This window comes from Lutjanus erythropterus, chromosome 13, assembly GCF_056507025.1.
Source record: "Lutjanus erythropterus isolate fLutEry1 chromosome 13, fLutEry1.hap2, whole genome shotgun sequence".
NCBI classification, from domain to species: Eukaryota; Metazoa; Chordata; class Actinopteri; order Lutjaniformes; family Lutjanidae; genus Lutjanus; species Lutjanus erythropterus.
Genome location: NC_139329.1, coordinates 17,182,144 through 17,202,790, shown reverse-complemented (window position 1 = coordinate 17,202,790; position 20,647 = coordinate 17,182,144). Strand labels below are relative to the sequence as shown.

Below are 20,647 nucleotides of genomic sequence, written 5' to 3'. Positions count from 1 at the left end.
TTGTTTTGAATAATTACAAAATGACCTCAACTTGTCTTTTTAAATTCAGTCAACTTAAAATTTTAAGGCAGCCTGGACAACAAAGGATTTGCAGAATATGGCAGTGAGTGAAGGAGTGATGCTGTAGATCAATCTCTGCAGAAATAAAAAAAAAAAACTCAGTTGAGCAACTTTCACACACACACACTTGGATTTGCTGCAGCCACTTACAGTATGAGAGTCTGCAGAAACGGTATCACTGCCACTTTTCATCGAACGGGATGAGGAAACACTGTGGCTGCAGTTGTCTCACAGTAACAGCCTCCAGGTATTGAACCTCGGTCTTTACTGTGCATGTTTTTTCTTTGTCTGTGTAATCTCCCTTCAGGAGTCTGAAGACATGCACATGGACTGGAGAATCTAAACCACCAATAACTGTTTCCCTCCTCATAAATGGTATTATTCCCACAGTATTATTTGCAATAGGTATATTTATTTATCCACTGAAATTGTACATTATCCGTTAACATATAAACACTATGAGTTTAAAAATAATAAGCCAGTGTTTGAACTAATATTTTCTACTCTTGCAATCTTATATTTTCATATATTCTCATACAGATGAATTAGATATTGTGGAAGAAATCTACTTGAATCGATGTGCGACAAACTTATTTTAAAGCACATAACTATTTTTAAGAAAAAAAAAGATGTGTGTGTTATAACCAGTGTTCTGGGGACATCAGAGATGAAAACTACTTATCTGGCAGCACGTTTCTCACAGCTGATGTCCTCGTGCACACCCTGGATCACCAATCTTCCTCTGAAATCTCAGCGGATATTGATATTGACACTCAGGTCAGGTGATTAAATCACAATAGTGTGTCGCCATTTTTTCTTCTTAACAGGTTTTTCTGCATTCAAGGTCTTAGTTGTGAAACCTGCAGGATTTCAGGGAGACATGACACAGAGGATCTATGTTCCAATAAATACAAACCTCGGCAGGAGTCAGAGGTCAAAGGTTATGGGACTGAGGTGCAATGACCCCAGCACAGCAGGACATTCTCTCTATAGAAATGTAATTCTTTCTGCAGTGTGGCCCTGGTGCTACTGGCCCAACCCCCAGCTGTGTTGTCACCGCATGGAGAGAGAAGTGAAAATGTTTTTTCCTTTAAAAACATCAACGTCTAAGCTGGAAATTCAAGGGAAGGTAACAGATGTCAGTACAGGGTTTCTGCAGGTTTCAACATGTTAAATTTAAGACTTATAAAGTCCTTTTTAAGACGGTTGTGAATTTAATTTAAGACCTATTTCACGTCCATAGCGCCAAAAAGTACATGCACAGTTTGCCGTGGTTTTTATTGGTTTAATGTGGGCTTCATCTTGTTGTTACAGTGTGATTATTACAATTATTTTCCCAAAAACACATTTCAAAGCAAGACTGAAGTTAAAGCCAAATTTAAAAGTAATGTTAAATTCATAGTTTCATTTAATACCTGTAGAAATCATATTTAAGACTTTAATTTTAGACTTTTTAAGGACCTGCAGAAACCCTGTCAGTTGTTATAAAGTATACATATATGGCAAATTAGTGAAATATATCTTTAATTATATTAAACACTTTCTTCTTTTTTTAATCAATAGCAGCTCTCATAGCTGCACACAAAGTACAGAAAGAGCAGCACTTAAGAGATCAGTGTAATTCAAGACTTTGCTCCAGTGCTGACATCGATTCTGATTATTAAATAGATACAATAATGTGTTTGCAATTTTGTTAATATTTTGGACATTTTTGTGCATGATTTGGTGGACTTTTCACAGAAAGAATAAAGAAACAGTAGAAAAGAAGGAGACAATTTGACAAACACGACTCACTGTAATAAATTGTGAAATTATTTATGTGGTAGCATTTTTCCCACATATAGTACACATCAGTTTCAACTGTGATAGTTTAACAGTCACCACAGACGGTTTCCAGTGCTTTTATTTACAGAAAAGTGACTAGACCTTTTGTTACTGTACACTTTGATATTTTCCCTTTTTATAAATACCCATAGGGTAATAGGTCCTCAGTAGCTTTGAGTGCATCATAAAACACACAACCCTAGGTTAATGCGTCTTTTACTAACCATACAAAACAGAGAACAAAGTACCAATTGTAACATAGAAAATAAAGGATACACCATGTTACAAAGTTATAGAACATACATACATACACATACATACTCTCTGTGTGTGTATATATATATGTATATATACATATACATATATATGTATATGTGTATATGTATATATATATATATGTATGTATGTGTAGTCACATGAAAACAGCAAAAAGATTGCGACAGAATACACTCACACAGTTGTTTTTGAGTCACAGCATTCAATCATTAAAAAAAACTATCCAATATGAAGACACCTTAACACACTGATCGAGGTCTTTCATGAGTTTATATGATGTTGTATGTTTTCTCTTTGTGCCACTGTATGTAACTGGTGTCCCAAAAGAACGTTAAGGCAGTACAGTTCATGCACATCCTGCAGCAAACAAATCTGCTGCAAGAAGCCCGACAGCAATGAGAGGAGAGAGCGGTGTCACTGAGATTGTATTCGTGTGTCAGTAATAGCTTACGGCACCCTGATCCATCAGTCTCAGCAAAACTGACTGAGGCTTGGCGGGATGCTCTGTGTGCTGCTGACTTGTGAGACTGATGAGGGAAACTCTGGCAGAGGTGTACATTCCTTAAAACAAAGGCACAGCTTGGCAGCAGCATTGCACTCTTAAAATGATTTTGCTGCAAGTTCTTTGACAATCTTTATGATTTGAATTGTTATTTTTTCCTCCAGCAGTGAGCAAAAAAACCAATTGTTGAATACATTTCATCAGACCTCCGCACATATTACACCACAATCATCAGCGTCTTTTCAAATTGTCAGCATATCCACATTATGATTCCTCTCAACTCTGCTCCTCTTTTTTGATGTACTTGATTGGAAGTATTCAGAGACTTTGTATCCACCAGTCTGGCAGGCCTCAAGCTTGAACACGGCTGTCCGAAGCAGTGCCTGCAGACTATTTCGCCCAGCCTGTGGTGGCCTCCCCATTGATGTAGGCAAAGCCAGGGAAATGCTGCGAGTGTTCGTACTCTGAGTTCCTGCGTGGGCCCAAGGGAGAGTACATGTCCCCGGATGTGGCATAGCGGGATGAATGCATAGGTGGGCTGGTGTAACAGCTGTTAGCTGGCGACACATCTGGCCACCGGGGGGCGACAGGAGCAGGGTGCAACCGAGGAGTGCTGCCCATCAAGCAAGGCTCCATTCTTGACATCTGGCCATTGAGCTGGTACTGTGGAAGAGCAGAGGACGAGAAAAGAAGTTAATGAAAGCAACAGTTTTTAAACTGAAGAACTTAACATAGTGGTTCTCAAACTTCTTCTGGCATGTCCCACTTCTGAAGCTGAAAATGTTCACACGTCATACCCCGATTTTTTTCAAACCAACCATTAACAATGATTGGGGTAGCAACTAATAACAAATGATTAAAAGTAAGTGAAAAAAGTTAAGTTAAAATCAAGTGAAAAAAAGGTCGGCACCTGCAACGGCTCTACGGCTGAATTCTGTCACTCAGGGTCTCTCTCACATTAGAACAATAATAAAAGATGTAATTGGTGATGTTGTGAAGTAGCGTGGGATCATAAGAGTTGTTGTCTTCTATGTTTAAAAAACCACCAAAGCTGATGAAAATCTGCCTGACATGACTCAGGCAGAAGTCATGTCCATGGAAGAAGTAATGTATTAAAGTTTTATTCACGGTACAATTAGTCATGTTTGCAGAGTTCCTTCCTCTCTCTCTGACGTATCCCGTGTTTTCCTGGAAGTAATAGCAACTTGCAACTAGCTAGCAACAGATTCCAGGAAATGCACCATTACTTTGAATAACTTACGTATTTCTCTGCGTTTGAACATTGTAGAAAACATCTGGGATAACGTTCATACAGAGCTCAATAAAATACATATTTAGCATTTATGGACATTTTAATGCAGAAATGTTACATATACCTTTAAGAAGCTGGAACCTTGAAAATGACTTAAACAACTAATTGATCATCAAAACAATTGGCAACTTAATTTCTTTTGATCAACTGAACAATTAATCAGTTAACTGTTGCAGCCCTAATGTTAAGCTATTCTTCTCAGCTACAACCTGTCAACCTGCAGGATGCAGCAGGACAAGCACAACATTACTGTGATACTGACAAGCGATGACGAGACCTACACTGTCATTTGATCAGCTGTTTATAACTGCCAGTTATCTGGTGAAATAAAGCTAAGCCTGTTTTCCTGACAACAAAAGCCCACTGTGCTAAAAATAAACACATTAGAGTTGTAGTTCAGTGACTACCTGCCAAGCTCCAGTGACATATTGCCCAGATTAACTGTAATAAAGATTATTAATGATTTCCTACAACTCATAAACAGACACTTACCCATTTGGTGAACATTCAGCATTAATTTTAACTCTAATTAATATGAAACGGGCAAACAAAAACAGGCGGCCCAAGCCAGAGTGGAAGTTTCAAAGGAGAACATGCTGGCTGTAGTGTTGTAGGAGAAGCCAGTATTTCGACTTAGCATGTTTCTTCAATTTCTGATGACATATCACTGTCACTTCATGATTAACTGCAGTAAATATATTCCTCATTCCTCCTATAATGAAGGTCAAAATGCTTTTTCTCAATGTCAAGAATTAACTACTAACTGATGGAGAAATACTCTAACTGGCCTAAACCTGCCCCAGGTTAAAGAAACCCCAAAACTGTCAGAACATTTCCAGATGCAACGAACTCAAGTGTCCTACAGCCCCGCTGATATCATATTTGATGCTGTGTTAGCTGTGTAGCGTTGGGTGTAACCCTGCCAATGGTAATTTCCTGTCAGGGGAAATTGCTTCACAAGTTGTTCCAGAGTGATCAAAATAGAAAATTAAGCCACTTAAGAAAATTAGACATTTGACAGAAAAAGTAGTTTTCCTGTGTTATTTTTGTTGCCTATGGTGACTAAAGCCAAACAGCTCGGACTAAATCTGCCTGTTGACGAGAACATTTTGGACAGATGGTGATCCGACAAAGTTTTGTGTTCGTCTCAGCTCCATCCCCAACCTCTCTCACGGACAAAGCACAGGCATTGTGCCCGATTTAAGCTCAGACGGGCTTTAAAAAAAAGTGGAAGTAGGAGCCTTTTCCTTTTTCTCACTAAATATAAACACGACAGTCGATTCCATTATAAGGGATCACGGCATGGAAAAAGACAGTCAGAGCAGGTCAGAGAGCAGAACAGACGGCTCAGCTGCCTCTTGTTCACGGGCAGAAAAGAGACCATTGAATAACAATATTTTAATAAACGCCCCCTTGCCCTGCTCTGTGGCCACTGGCTCAAACAGATGAAGAGACTATTGAGAGCTAGAAAGAGGAGTAACAGAGCAGGGCCCCTCTTGGCCCCGGCCGAGCCACCTTTCACTGTCTGCTTCCGCTGTGTGGAGAGGGTGATTCTGGGACTTTTAGAAACACTGCAACCGCTGAGGCCCAGCTGATCTCCTCCCACTATAAAGGCAGTGGAGGCTGGAGGGCCCTTGACAGGAAATTACCATCAAAAGAGTTAACTCACACCAGTCGCTACACAAGCTGTAACATCAGTGACTCCATCTCATCATAATGACCTTTTTTTACTCACATTTAAATCCTCAGTCTGTTTGCTCTCTTTAAAGGACAGTTCATGTTTTAACAGACCACTCCGGTGATGTTCATCCACTGCTGTGCAAAGTGCAACAACCAGTGCTTCAAGAAATCCCACACACTGTCTATTGACATATTTCTGAACATATTGTATCTTGACTAAAGACCAACTGATAAATCGGTCAACCGATATTATCGGCCTGATCTTGGCTTATCACAGCTATATCGGTATCAGCATACATGTTGTCCAATATGTGCTGAGATTAAACCTTTTTTCTTTTAATAGAGAATAATGCAGATTGTTTTAATTTGTTAGCTTTGTATACAGCATTTAAGTGTATTTGATCCTTTTCTTAATTCAGCTTTAACATATACATACATTTTTTGTTTAGTTATTTATATTTATTAAAATTCCGGTGGAAATTTTAATATTTTCAAGCACTGTTATCATTTTGTGTTTATAAATTGTAAAATTGAAATCCATCTTTGTCACAAGTGTTTGAGAACCACTTTTGAGTGATCGTTGCAAAAAATGTGTGTTTATATATAAATTCTATTTATCTTATTATATTTTATTTATCTTATTATATATCAGAATCTTTCCACTCCCTAATATCATTATCGGCCCCAAAGATCGAGTACTGATCTGGTCCTGATGCTGACACTTTTATGCACATATGCTACTTCTTCTTCTTCTTCTTCTTCTTCTTCTTCTTCTTCTTCTTCTTCTTCTTCTTCTTCTTCTTCTAAGCAGTAATACAGTTGTCCACAGCTGCTGTACTGTGGATGAATGCAGTTCACTCAGTAGTTACAGTTTAGACATACATGCACTCATGAAAGAAAGTACAAATACTTTGTTACTGCACTAGTAGAGTTTTCCGGATTCCTTACTTGTACTTGAATATTTATTTTCTGAAAACTCTGTACATTTTAACACAAATAGTTGTACTTTCCACGCTTGAATTTGAGGGGAACTGAATTTTTTTTTGCACCACTCTGCACTGCCTTCTCAACATTTCAACCTAAATGGACAGAAAATTATGTAAATTTCTGTGAATTCAAGATGGCTGCCATCTGCATGTACACATCTTTTAAATTAATCTCAAGCTGTGGATGACATGCACAGCAATGTGATTGTTTATGGATTCTCTTCTCTTCTGGCCTACCTGCACCAGCACACTTCAACTGCATCAGCTAGTTTTTGCCGTTTTATTTTTATCTTGGCAACTTGGAACAGAGAGTTCTGCCATTTTTTCCCATAATGGAGCCAAAAAAGTCAACCAGGAGGAGGATTCCTATTCACTGTCTGTGATCCATGAGCTGCTTGATCAGCAGAAATCCTTTTTTAAAGACTTGATTGAGCAACAGGAAAGAAACTTCAAGACCTTTGTTCAATTATTTATAGATTCTACCAACCAAAGGATGGACAATATCATGAAAGATGTACAGGACATTAAAATCAGTTTGCAATTTTCACAGAAGGATGTAGAACATGCCATGAATCTCAAGAGCATTTCAAGTGAGTTTGCATCTGTCCATGCCTCTTTTGACAAACTCTCTGGAAAATCAGAGTATCTAGAGAGTCATTTAAAGAAGAACAACATCATCATTGATGGATTTCCAGAAGAAAAGAATGAATCATGGCAGGTCACAGAATCTAAAGTCAAACAACTGCTTGCTGCTAAAATGGAGCTCAACTCCAAATCAGCTGAGGTTGAATATGTACATCGCAAGGAAGACCAAGCTAATAGGCCAAGGTCAATAGTGATGAAGCTGCTCAGACTCAAAGACAAACAAGAAATTCTCAAAAGAGGGAAAAAACTTAAAGGCACCGAGATCTTCGAGAGAAGATTTGACAGACAATGTAAGACAGAAACGAATGGAGCTGCAGCCTAAACTTAAGGAAGCACATGGCAAGGGACAGATTGCATACCTACATTATGATCAACTCATTGTCCACCAGCCACACTCATCATGAATGGTTTGATTTGATAACATGGTCATTCTTTATTTTAGTAGCTGTCTCAGTACCTATTCTGTGTTAATATCGATCACTGCAACATTACAGATATAGTTTATCTCCATAAAATCTGCAGTACATGTAAAAAGAGTATAAAAAGTTCAGTGTATTAATGCAGTACCTGCAAAATGTACATGTTTAAATTCTCCAAATGCAGTAGAGTGGGTAAACTGGACCTGTCAAAAATGTGCATCAGTTTCCTTTCCATGTTTCTTGATTACAGTGATTTGATCTCAGTAATTGATGGTAAAACTTCACAGGTTAAAGATGAATCTTCTGTTTTGTGTCCTATAGAAATAAACAGCAGCTGTAGATTTAATGAATATGATCCTGATTCAAATCTCCTCGTGTTCTTGCAGAGACCAGATATGTGTAAATATTATAAAGAAAATGATTTCAAACTGTTATGTCAAAGTTTAACACACTCTGCTACATTATTTTCTATTTTTCATCTCAGTGTAAGGAGCTTATCCAAAAACTATGACAATCTGACTCATTATCTCTCAGGTCTCGATCACAAATTTTCTATTGTAGCTTTAACAGAAACATGGCTAAATTAATCTGTGGCTTCATTATATGAGTTGCTCGATTACAAAGCCGTTCACTGCATGAGAGAAGGGCGAAATGGAGGAGGTGTTTCTCTCTTTATCCACAATTCTTATCAATTTGTCAATAGAAGTGATCTTGTTTGAATCTATTGTGGCAGAATCTGTTTTTATTGAAATTATGTCATGTCCTTCCTTTAGGGGAAGAAATGTAATTGTGCGAGGTATTTACCGACCACCCAGTACAGATATTAATATTTTTAATCAACGCTTGTCAGGGGTTCTTGAACTTATATCAGGAGAGGGTAAAGTTTGCAACCTCATAGGTGATTTTAATATAAATTTTCTCTTCTTCGCATCTTTGTTGATGAGAAGTTAAATTGGAAAAAGCATATAAATTTTATTCATAACAAAATTGTGAAATCACTGGGCATCATCAGCAAACTACAATGTTTTGTAAATCCTTCTTGTTTATTAACTATTTGATTTATGGTAATATTGTTTGGGCAAATACATATCCCACCAATCTACAAAAACTTTTTTTTGCTACAAAAGCGATTTGTAAGACTGGAAATTTTTTCAGACTCTGCAGAGGCCTCGGCTCCTCTGTTCAGAAAACTAAATATTCTTTTAGTATATAATATAAATATATGTTTATATACAAATACTTGTTTCTGCCTTTTTCTTTACCGTTATCCTTTCGTAACTTCTTTACATTTAATTTTCTCAAGTTCATTCATACAACACTCGACAGGTTGATAATTTTCTGGGTTTCTTTCTTTTCTTTCCTCTTTCTTTTTTCTTTTTTCCCTTTTTCTTTGCTCATGCTCTTTGCTTCTGGTAGTCATTGTTTTTCTTAAATTATGTGAGTGCTGTGTTGATTAGTATTATGGTATTTATTTGTTTGTTTCGATTTGTTTTTTCTTAAAAGGAGGGGAGGTCCCTAGTATAACCCTTTGGCTTCCTGACCTCTCCTGACACATTAATTCAAAATAATTCAAATTTACTAAACGAATTGATTTTAATTCATTTTTAATTCTACTGAACCCCTTTATCCTGTGTGTGTAGGACTGACCTGTGCAGACGACCGATGGTAGGCAGAGTAGTGGAGGGGGGCTGGGATTGCCGGGTCATGGGCCAGACTGGGATACTGGCTCTGGATGGAGTGAGGATGCTGGTTGGCATAGCTGCCATAGTTGTAGCTACCAGTATACCTGGAATGGAGTAACCAAAATTCATTCCACAAATACTCAAACAAAATTAAACGGTTTCCAAAATGCCTTGAAAATAAGTTGTAGTACTGAAATCATAATTACCCATGCTCCTCTCTGTGGGTGTACACTGGCATCCGGTGAGTGGAGGACGGAGGTGGGACTGGAGCGCTGCTCCTCATACAGGACAGCTGCTGTCCGGCCTCTGGAGTGGAGCCGCCTGCTGTTGTCACTGTGTATGTAAGGGACCAGGTATATGACTGAACAGCGCCTGGTAGACACATATACAGACAGAGACAAATGTGTTGGCACTGCAGACGAACTATGTGAGTTCTGCTTGTTTAGGATATCTGTGTGTGTCTGTGAGGACTGCTGTCTCACCTGTGGTGGAGGTGACTCCGGTGTACTCCGGGGACACAGCTGCTGTTGGGGAGCTGGCGGCGGAGATGCCCACAGAGTGGACAGACCGAGCGGGAGAGTAGGATCCTGGAGACGGGGAGGTGGGGGTGGTTTCTGTCAGCGTGAACTCCTCCTCTCGCTCCGCTGAAAGTGTCAGGAAACAACAGACCATCAGACAAATCAATAGAACAAGGATCCCATCACTGCCATCACTTTGAGAGAGTTGAAGTATTAGTAATACCAGAGCGTGTGCAGGTAAAACAAATACATGAGGACAAAGTACTGTGTATATAAAATAAAGTGATAAAACCTGCCAGATATAGAACTGTGGGCTGACTTAAAAATATTCCAAAGCAGTGAAGGTTTCTTATCCAAACTGGCCGTCTTTCAAAGACTTCTTATCCTGCATTTATTAGGGTTTTGTATGTATTTTTAGTTTGTGTATGAAGATGAAGAGAAGTGACTCATGCCAGTATCAGTATGAATAAGCTGTAACAGTAAAATCTTGATATAATAAGAGTAAATTAACTCAGTAGAGCAAAAGATCCATCATCTCATAATTCTCACGATTTCAGCATCCCCACAGTATAATACTCCCACCACCGTGTTTCACTGTGGGGACGGTGTTCTTTGAGTTATACACCTCTCCCTTCTTTCTCCAAACATAAGCAACGTCTCTATGGCCAAAGAGCTCTAGTTTTGTCTCATTGACCAAAGGACACGCTTCCAGTATGCATAATCTTTCTCCAGGTTGTCCTTAGCATACTTCAGTCTGGCTTGAAGGTGTCTCTTCTGCAGAGTTTCTTTTGGTCTGCAACCTCACAGTCCACTCCTGTGCAGGGCTCTAGTGATCGTCATCTTTGAGACTACAGTTCCCAACTTGGCTAAGTCATTCATTAGTGTCTTGGCAGTTGTTCTGGGGTCTTTAGACGCATCTCTCACTAGTTTTCTTTCCAGAGTCTTTGAAATCTTTCACTTCCTACCTCTGCCAGACTTATTCTTAAGGGGGCTAATAATACTGACACTGATCATTTTTTGTTTTTTTTTCTGAAATAATTCTGTTATTGTGTGCAAATAGAAATAAGTTATGCTTTCTAAAGAAAACTAGTATGTTTAGAAATGCTATGTTGAAAATTCCTTACTCTGTTAAAAAAGCACTTGGGAAAATCTTGAAAAAAAATTTACATTTCATAGGAGGACTAATAATTTTGTCCCCAACTGTATTGGTCACATGCTCTACCACCTGAGCCACTGGGGCTCCCCAAATTGAAAGAGGTGTTGAGCATTGTTTTTTTGTTTTTTTTTAAATATTATGTCAGATTTTAAAATTCTAGTATCATGGTTATTCTAGTTTGGTGCATAAAATATTAGTGATGTAATCAATTTTCTTGTTTTGTCATCTTTCACATAAAGTCAAGAAAAGCAGTACATTTGTACGATTCATGAGCTGGAACCACCAGAATTGTTTGTGATTTTTGTTTTAAAAGGCACTTAAATATGAGCGACATGGTACTTTATCTTTGTAATTTTAAATCTACTAAAGATAATGTACAGATAGGGGATGGGTGTTTGATCAACATTTAATTTAAATACATGATTAAAACAAACAGCCTTACATAATTCCATTTTTGCAGCAGTGTTGTTAGTAATTATCGATTAGAGCTCCGGTCCAGGTAGCGGTCCCTCACCTGTGCTGCCCTCTCCCTTCATGGCCCTCATGAGGTCGTTGGCTCTCTCCTGACAGTGCAGAGATTCCAGCAGGTAAAGCACATAATCATCAAACATGAGGTGGATCAGGTGGAAGGAGCCTGCACACAGACACACAGGATGAGGTTAATACTCAGAAACGAGTGTCATAACAGGTCATATGGAAGGCATTGTATGCGTTCAAAACTGACTGATTAACTTGAGTCAGACTCAGCTCTGTGGAACAAAGTCTCTCCATGTGTTGGATCAGGACATAAATGATGACGACCATTAAGACTGAAGCATTTCTAAAAGCATCCGAGCGATGACATCACATCCTGCACACTGACAGGAGGGCCGCTGTTATTAAAAAGGAGCGAGTCAGATTTTTTCCGTGTACCAAGTCAGTGCCAGAAATATGTCAGCTGACCCCAGGGTCGTGCGGAAGATGGGACCGTGGCATGTGAAGGAGTGTCACAATTGTGTCATTGTGCCGGTCGCTGCCGCCACCGTGCGCATAGTAAACACTGTGTGCCTATTCAGGAGAGCGGGGTGTAATACTACTGACCGGTCATAAAATGAAAAAGACAGGCAAACACATCGGGAGAGGGGAGGGGAGGCTTTTGTTAATTAGCTGTTTGTGCACAGAGACCTGCTTTATCAAAACACTGCAACCAGCTGTGTCTTTGATATTCACAGACAGACCTGTGGAGGAAAGAGAAGCCATTTTCTTTTCTTTCATTTTTACAACTCTGCACTTACTTCAAACCTTGGTGATGCACAACAAGCTGTTAAAGCAGCCATTTTACTTGTTTCTCCCATTTTAGACTTGAGATTCAAACAGTTGAGGAATAGTGAACCTGTACAGACATGCCAGCATTAGTGATGTGAAATCTTTACTGTACTATAAATCCAATCATTTCTTCCAGCCTCCATCAAGCTGCTAAACTCTATTGTTAAATCCTAGTGCAACAGAGTAAAGTGCAATAAATGCACAAGCACCTTTGCATTTTAATTCTTAATTCTGTCAAGCAGTCAATGTCAAATGTATAGTTAAATGTCTTTTTGATTTAAGATGTTCTCTTCCATTGTGTCAAATGCTTCTCATATCATTGAGATCTGTGAATCAATGGACTGTAGGAGTGTGCCCAAGATAATTTTTTTCACAGTGACAATTAGGTTTATTAATGTTTGGTACAAAACATACAGTATTCCTTAGGGAAAAAAAAACAACTAAATTTTGCCTGATGTGAAGCAGAATTTAATCAGCAGATTAGGTAGATTACCATCAGTTATAGAAACTAAAGGAAAAAGCAGGTTTAAAGGCATACTATGCAAGGTTTAAAAAACATCCTTCTCAATCATCACTTATGACCCAGCAGAAATGCTTGGTGGTGGCTGTATCTGTAGAGACTCTGCCCTCTGCCTGTATTTGCTTATGTTTTTTTATTATTTTGCTGGACTCAGGACACTTTACCAACACAAAAGCATCAGTATGTGTATCAGTATGTGACAGTATGAGACCCAACAATCAAATATCTTTCTAGCACGTTTATAGCAATGCAACTGACAAATGATGCATATTCTACCTTTGATGTTTTCCTTGAAGTGGAAGGACTTTGTTTGCTTTGGTGAAAATTAAGACAACTTAATGTTTCATTACTCATCATATCATGATTTAAGCGCTAACACTTTTTAGTAAAATGTTTAGTTCCTCTAGATGCATGATTATTAAAGTGTGAGTTGTGTTTTAGACAGGAGTCTTTATTGCTTTTTATTACTTTACTTTTTTCACCACTGCAACAGTATTTTTGGTATCTCATGAGCATATTCTGATGAAACCTCTGCAGACTCCTACAGATTTTAAACTGGAAGATGCAGGACCATAGCAAGGATTTTAGAGATACTAAAGTAATGAGCCCAAGCCCTGCTATGGAAATCCTGGGGAATGTCTCTCTGAGAAAATATTGAAGACTACAAAATAAACCCATGCATTTGAATGTATTTTGAGAGTAATTATCATTTAGAAAATAATGTCAGTGCCAACACATAGCTGAAATTGAGATGTATGTCACATAATATGATGATAATATGATAATAATTTTGTGTTCCATAACAAAGTGCATCTTCATCACACTTCTTTGAGCTGACGAACGCTCCTTTTTCATTTTAACTTTTTCTTTTTTGAATTGAATCTTAGCTTGTTTTAATGTGCCATGTGAGCTGATTCTTGCTGATTTTCTGTCACATTACAAACAAAAAAAAACCCCAATCAGCAGATTACTGCAGATTTTCACTCTGGATCACCACTGAAAACTGCTAAAAAAAAAAATGTAGATTCCAGTTGGGCCTGTGTTATGGAAACTTGTGTGTGCATTATGACACAATAAACAATTTTTCTGCATGTTCAAAGTTGTGTATTTCCATGTCTGTTGTATTAAGGAACGATGACAAAGCATTAGCAGCTCACCAAAGCTGGGCGCGCTGTGGAGGGTCATATCCCGGATGACTCTGGTCCCAAAACACGACCACATCAGCAGGAACTGTTGGGCCACCTTCTTCAGGCACCCGGGCCTCTTCCCTGCCACCTAGAGAGAACATTTCCATGAGAAAAGAGGGGGAAGGGTCGTGATGCCGGGGTAGAATTAACCCCTGGGTCCGCATTGGGGCTTAACCCTCAGGAACGAAAAACATGTCAACAAGTCAACTATTTAATTTGCCCCCAGGGACACGCCTTCCTATTGAACTATTGTCTGGGCAATCCAAGACGTTGCCAGGGCGACCAAATTTTACAAGCCCATATCTGGCACATAATGGACGCAAATGGGAAGCTTGAAGACATCATTAACTGGGAGGATTGCAACGTAAGTGCCTCAGTGTAAGAAAGACATGCAGAGACGAGTGGCTTTCAGCTGCAGGTGTCTCTTTAAGAGCAAAATAATCTTCTTCTGCTGCGCAAACATCTCAGACATTTAGTTCAAATCACTTCTCAGCTTAAAATGTGGAAAATATATAAAGTCCGCTTGTGCAATGTGAACAATAGACAGATTTAAGCAAAAATGCTGGGCCAGACCAGACTTAAAAACCTGTTAAAAGTTTGTGTTGTCTGACCTTGACGACGCAGCGGTCCACCATTGAGTCCAGCCACTCGATGTATGCCTCGATCGGAGACTGCTCCTCCAATAGACGGTCAAACTCCTGATACACTGTGACAGGAGGGAGAACGTCAGCTTATTTTACATCACTTGAAAGCTGAAAAACAGATTTAGATGCAAATTGTATCTTTTTTTAACAATATTTTTACTGACTTTTTCTCAAATACAAGACAGTCTACAGGAGAGTCCACAGAATAAAAAAGATAAAAAATAAACAAATTAATAAAGTAAAGAAAAAAATCTTACAGGACCAGTAAAATGGTGTAATTTTCTGAATCCCCTGGATAAGACCCATAATAAAAGAAATTGAATCAAATGTGAAGAAAACAAAAAAAGGGTATAGTTGGTGAAATAATAATAATAATGTTAACACAATACACAGAAATTCAACTATCTAACATATATTGCTGTTAATCCACAGTAGACTGTGAAATATTACACATGTAACTCCTAAAATCAGACCAGTATTTCTCAAAGATCTTTGTCTCTGTTTTTCTTTTTAGATTGAACATAAGAAGTTTTTTAAGCCACATGGAGACGGGAGAGAATCTGAACTTTTCTTCAACAAAGCAATCGAGTTTGATAAATCGCACCTTGATTCTTTTGGCAAGTGGAACGTCAGATACGTCGCCTAGTAAAGTTAGTTTACTAGGTGGCTATAACTGATATACTGACTAACATGTCAGTATCGTGTTAATGAGACTAAATATCCTCTCAGACTTTAAATATTGTTGTACCATCATATGACACAAATGTTGTTTTTTCCTGGTTTTAAAGGCTGCATTACAATAAAATGGTGTAATTTTCTGAAGTTACCAGACTGTTCTAGTTGTTCTATTATTTGCCTTTATCCACTTAATCAATATATCCACATGGCAAATTAATATTTATAAAAAGTTTCATTGTGTTAGCATTAAAATATTGTCACAATACTGATATTGAGGTATTTGGCCAAAAATATGTTACTTGGGCTGCAACTAACAATTATTTTCATTGTTGATTAATCTGTTGATTATTTTGTAACTTAGTCTATTATTTGTTTGGTCCATTAAATACCAGAAAATGCTGGAAAAGCCAAAGATGACAAACTCAAACAATTAATTAATTATCAAATGAGTTGGGGATTAATTAAAATAGATGACAACTAATCAATCAATCAATCTTTGCTGTTCAAATAGTGATATTTGTACGTTGGGCAATCTGCACCAGTGTGTCATATTCTATAAAATCATATGTCTGCACTATTTTAGATTTGACAGTTGAGTTAATTTAGAGAAAATCTGTATATCAATATATATATTATATGTTGCTGCATAGCCAGTAATTAACAAGCATATCAACCAGCCCTAATTTCCATAACATATGAATAAGGTTACCTGTCTATGTTTAGAAAATAGGTCAAAGGTCTGAAATGAATATGTTTATCCTGTGGAGTCGTTCTGGTGTAAAACAGGTTCTGTGGATCATGTTGAAGTTTATGGTGGCTGTTATATGAGAAGTTAAACGGCATCTTTATGCAACAACTTCTACGTATCTGTGACCTCTGCTCCCTTCAGGGCCGAGTCAGAGCAGTGAGGCTGCACTGAATTGGAGATGCTCCACAGGGTGTTTGAGAGGGGAATGAACTTGTTTAACCTTTTGGTCTCCATCATTAATGCTTTGACTCTGCTGGTCGTGGGAATGATTGCCCCTCTGTGTGCTGTTTGTGTGAAGTAAGAGTGTAATTCTGTATCCGGCTGTGTGTGTTTGAGTGGAATCAGCTTAAACCTGTGAACTTACAGTGGATAATAAGCTGCCTGTGCTCCTCTTGTGAGTCCTCCATGGTGTAAAGTGTCTGCTTGGTGATGCTGTTCAAGTCCACATTCCTCCAATCCTCCAGCATTTGAAAGGTGATGTCTGCGCTGTTTATCACAGTCCGTGACGCCTGGGGACAGATGCATCAACAATATTACTTACACAAGCATTCCCATATCGCTTATCAGCCGAGCTTGTTCATATGGATTTTATTAAAAAACATTCAGAGCATGATAGGCACCTGACATAGATGGTTTAAGGATGTTTGCCGCTTTAGAATCTGAGAAAATCTCCTGGACACTGGAAACAAAAAAGGAGAAAAATATGAGTGTCATCATCTAAAGTTTGTTAAAAAATAAAAATGTTACGATGTACAAGTGATATGTGCAGGAGATGTGGCTTCTCACTAGCAGATCGTAGTCATATGTATTTTATTGTCTGAAATTAGTTGAGTTCTGGTCTTGTTTCTTTAATAATTTAGGCAAAGCCATGATAACCTTTATACCAGCCAGTCTCACTGAGAAAGATTCTGATGTTGTTCCTTTTGCCTCACTCATAGCCCGTAGATGTTTTCTGAAGTCCAAATCCACCTTCTTCCACATCCTGGCTAACTAATGTAATTCCTGTCCTTAAAAAACACAAAATATTCCTTAAGACATCCCCACCTATTTCTTTTCTTTTCATTTTATTTATTTATTGTGCTTATGTGTTTTTTTTTTTTTTATTTCATTTAGTTATTTGTATGTGTTCTTTTTCTTCTCTTTCTCTATCTGAGAGTTTGGGGTGTGTGTGGGGTTAGAAGAAGGTGTTTTCAATCACACCAGAAAAGGGGAATAAAACATTTTGGAACATAGTTTTGCACTTTGCATTTCATACTGCTATGCTTCTGATAAAAATATTTTAAAAATGTTAAGATGAAACAATGTCAGGAAGGTGTGGATTTTATACTTACATTCAAATTTGATATTCCTCAGGTTTTCAGGAAGGTCGTGAAGTGCGATTTTTAGCCACTCATCGAGCTGTTTGGCAAATTTTCGAATAACCTGAGTCAAACTGTGTGAATGAGGATAAACAGAAACATATTCAATAACTTGGACAAAATTCATAATTTAATTTAATTAGAGCAACAAAGGACAATTATTTGCAGTGTAGATGAATCTGCTGAATATTCTCTTAAATAAGCAATCAATATTTTGGTCTATAAAATGTCATGTTAATAAATGAAAAGCAAAGTTCCCAGAATCCAAGGTGAGGTCTTCAAACTTCTTCTTTTTTTTTTTTTTTTTTAAAAAAAAGCTACAGAAAAAGCTAATAAGTGGACCATGAGTCAAAGTGCTGTTAGCACCATTTAAGCATCATTTAAGCATTAAATATTAAACAATTAATCAAGTAGTAGTTGAAAGAAAATTTGTTGTCAACTCATTTAATCATTTCAGTCATTTTTCAAGAAAAAATGTCAAACACTTGCTGGTTCTAGCTTCTTAAATGATTGCAAATGAAGAGTCTCTGGGTTAAGGACTGTTGTGTGTTTAATAGACCCTAACAATAAATCTTTTAATCAAGTTTGGCAAACAGCTTCATTCACAGAGCTGAGTGATAACCATAACATTACTGTTAATGCAGCAGTTTTAATTCACACTGCAGGTTTGCACAAACCTGCAAACCCTTGTTGCTTAGTCAGAGCAGTTAATACAAATCATCCTGTCCAATTTTAGTAACAGTAGACAGGAAAATGGTACAAAATTCACTAATTTGAAGAGTGAAAGTTAGAACACACGCTCACCTGTCAGGCAGTGCTTGCAGGACGGTGGGCATCAGCACCCCAGAGATGGCCTTGTATAGGATGGAGTCACAAACGCCCACAATATTCACCACTGTGGGGGAGCCGAGGACAGGGAGCATGTGGGGCGGCATGCCCTGCCAGAAGTGCAGCAAGAAGCTTTGGACCTGAAAGTACCACACACACAATCAAACTTTTTGTTGAGACAGAATTTGATGTGTAAAATTATTTGCTGTTCACCTGCTGCACTGTTCGCCTGAGAAATGAGGCAAAATAAACCCTGACACCAACATCGAGTGCTCACAATGCTGCCACAGCTCAGCTACACAAGGTCACATGTTCTGGTTGTGTAATTCAATGATTATTATTTTTTCCTTAAATGACCAATATGTAACAATTGCACATGCAAAAATAGTACTGCAGTCCAAATAGCGAGTTGGCGCCATAGACACAGCATTAAATAGCTTGAAATCCTATTTAATATATGATCTATGCTTGAAGCAAGTTGTTCACAACCGCCCCTCCTCTCCAGACTTGGGGAAGCGCCACAGGCTGCAGGAAGACTGCAGGAGCGCAGGACACATGCGACATCGTAAATTGACAGCAACAAACGAGGTCGCATCCTACACTGTAAGTTGATCAGCTGTTTATAAGTGGCAGTTGTCTGACGATGTTAAGTGAAGCCTGTTATCCTGTAAACAAAGGCCCACTGTTCCTAAAATACACACTCTGGAGTTGGAGTTCAGTCACTGCCTGCCTTCTGTCTGCAAGACAGACATTTTGATTTTGATATTTTGCAGCTGTAGCGTTGTTGTCAGAGAAGCCAGTATTTCAACTTTACATGTTTCCATGATCTCTGACAACATATCGTGGTCATTTTATGATTTATCACAGTAAATATATTATAGATTTCCCCTTTAAATCTCATCCTCTTTATGTTTTTTCCACTATGCCTTGGGAGGTGGAGGGTGGGGGTTCTGTTTTTTGTTTTGGAAACTGAAAATTTATAAATGAAGTATCTAAAGAATGGTTTGAAACAGGAGAAAGCTTGCCTCGTCAAAGTTGGCTCTGATAACAGTGTCCAGTATCCTCTGACAGTGCGTTCTGTACATCATGATGAAGGTTGACACCTGTGGGCAACAACACAATATTAATCTCATTGCATCACAAACTTAAGAGCTCCTTTCTCTCTTTTTTGGGGGGGAAACCTTAAAAAAAAGTAGTACAAAAACAAGAAAATAAATCTCGTACAAAGCATGTGAAGCAATAAATACATGTTACAGGTCTAGGCTGGAGCGGAGTAATATAAAACGAGCTTTAGAGATCAGCAAAACACAAACCATTTAAAATCATGGCCCCTCTTTAAAAGCCGGACAGCTAGTGCCTGTCCTTTGTCCATTGCTAGATCTTATTATCTCCCCCAAAAGATTAAGAGTTAGTGAGAAGCCAGCATATAAATCCTCAAGGTCCTCTCTAAATGCAAACCCAGTGAAGGTCCCGGGGCAGATAAAAGGCTGGAGCCAGAGGGGGCGCAGAGATGGTGAGATGGCAGGGAGAGGTGGGAGGAGGAGGAGGAGGAGGAGGAGGAGGAAGAGGAGGAGGAGGTGGGGGGAGAGCTGTAAGGATGGACTTTTAAAACTCCTGTTTACCCTCTCCTCTGGCAGGCTGGCAGGCAAATTTAGGTCTTTGACATTTGGAAACTCTGGCAGGAGCGTCCCCAGTTTGGAGCGCGGTGAATACGCCACTGTCTGCTTCGTGACCTCTTTCTTCCCCGTCTCGTTCACCCACGCCGCTCCCTTCTTGGAGTACATCACGTCATAATACTGAGAGGTCTCCTTCACCGCAATGCCATAGTAGTGGTACCTGAAGAGAACAGAGGGGGAAAGGGAGAATAACATCTTTTATGGTCAAGTAGGATCATTATAGGCCACAGGAAATTGTGGAAAAAATTATATATATATAAAAAAAAGTATTTTTAAAAAATCATACATATAAATATATATGTCTTTAGAACTACAGGCATATATTCATTAGAATTTGTTGCAAATTTGTTTAGAGGCACAATATTCAACATTTTCCTAAAAAACAGTACATAGACAGAAACATGATTCCTTTCAGTCACCATTTATGACCCTCTAGAAGTATGTGGTGGTGTCGGCTGTATCTGTGGAGACTCTGCCTGTATTTCTTTGTTTCCACATAATTTTGCTGTGTTTGGGACAACAAACAATCTCTCTGGTGCATTTATGTACAGATGAAAACCCTCCTTATTCTATCTTTAAAAATCCTGCTTTATATGTTTTTCTCTGAGTTTAATCTTATCAAAATGTACACAGTCTATAATGT

General features: G+C 38.4%; 1 protein-coding gene across 2 annotated transcripts in view; it reads right to left on the bottom strand.

Moving 5' to 3' along the window:
* Window positions 1-1,835: 1,835 nt before the first annotated feature.
* rfx4 (regulatory factor X, 4) overlaps window positions 1,836-20,647 on the bottom strand; it is a 29,631-nt gene continuing 10,819 nt past the window's right edge. Inside the window, exons 6-18 of one of the 2 annotated variants that reach the window (XM_084733947.1) lie at window positions 19,951-20,164; window positions 19,354-19,431; window positions 18,305-18,468; window positions 17,474-17,574; window positions 16,763-16,821; window positions 16,507-16,651; window positions 14,684-14,778; window positions 14,043-14,160; window positions 11,575-11,694; window positions 9,869-10,030; window positions 9,593-9,719; window positions 9,352-9,490; window positions 1,836-3,325 (exon numbers count right to left, since the gene is read on the bottom strand). In XM_084733947.1, coding sequence (XP_084590073.1) covers window positions 3,053-3,325; window positions 9,352-9,490; window positions 9,593-9,719; window positions 9,869-10,030; window positions 11,575-11,694; window positions 14,043-14,160; window positions 14,684-14,778; window positions 16,507-16,651; window positions 16,763-16,821; window positions 17,474-17,574; window positions 18,305-18,468; window positions 19,354-19,431; window positions 19,951-20,164 — 1,795 coding nt within the window. In that variant the 3' untranslated portion in view covers window positions 1,836-3,052. Of the gene's footprint in view, window positions 3,326-9,351; window positions 9,491-9,592; window positions 9,759-9,868; window positions 10,031-11,574; window positions 11,695-14,042; window positions 14,161-14,683; window positions 14,779-16,506; window positions 16,652-16,762; window positions 16,822-17,473; window positions 17,575-18,304; window positions 18,469-19,353; window positions 19,432-19,950; window positions 20,165-20,647 lie in introns of both variants that reach the window. The other variant, XM_084733946.1, reaches the window with a different exon arrangement.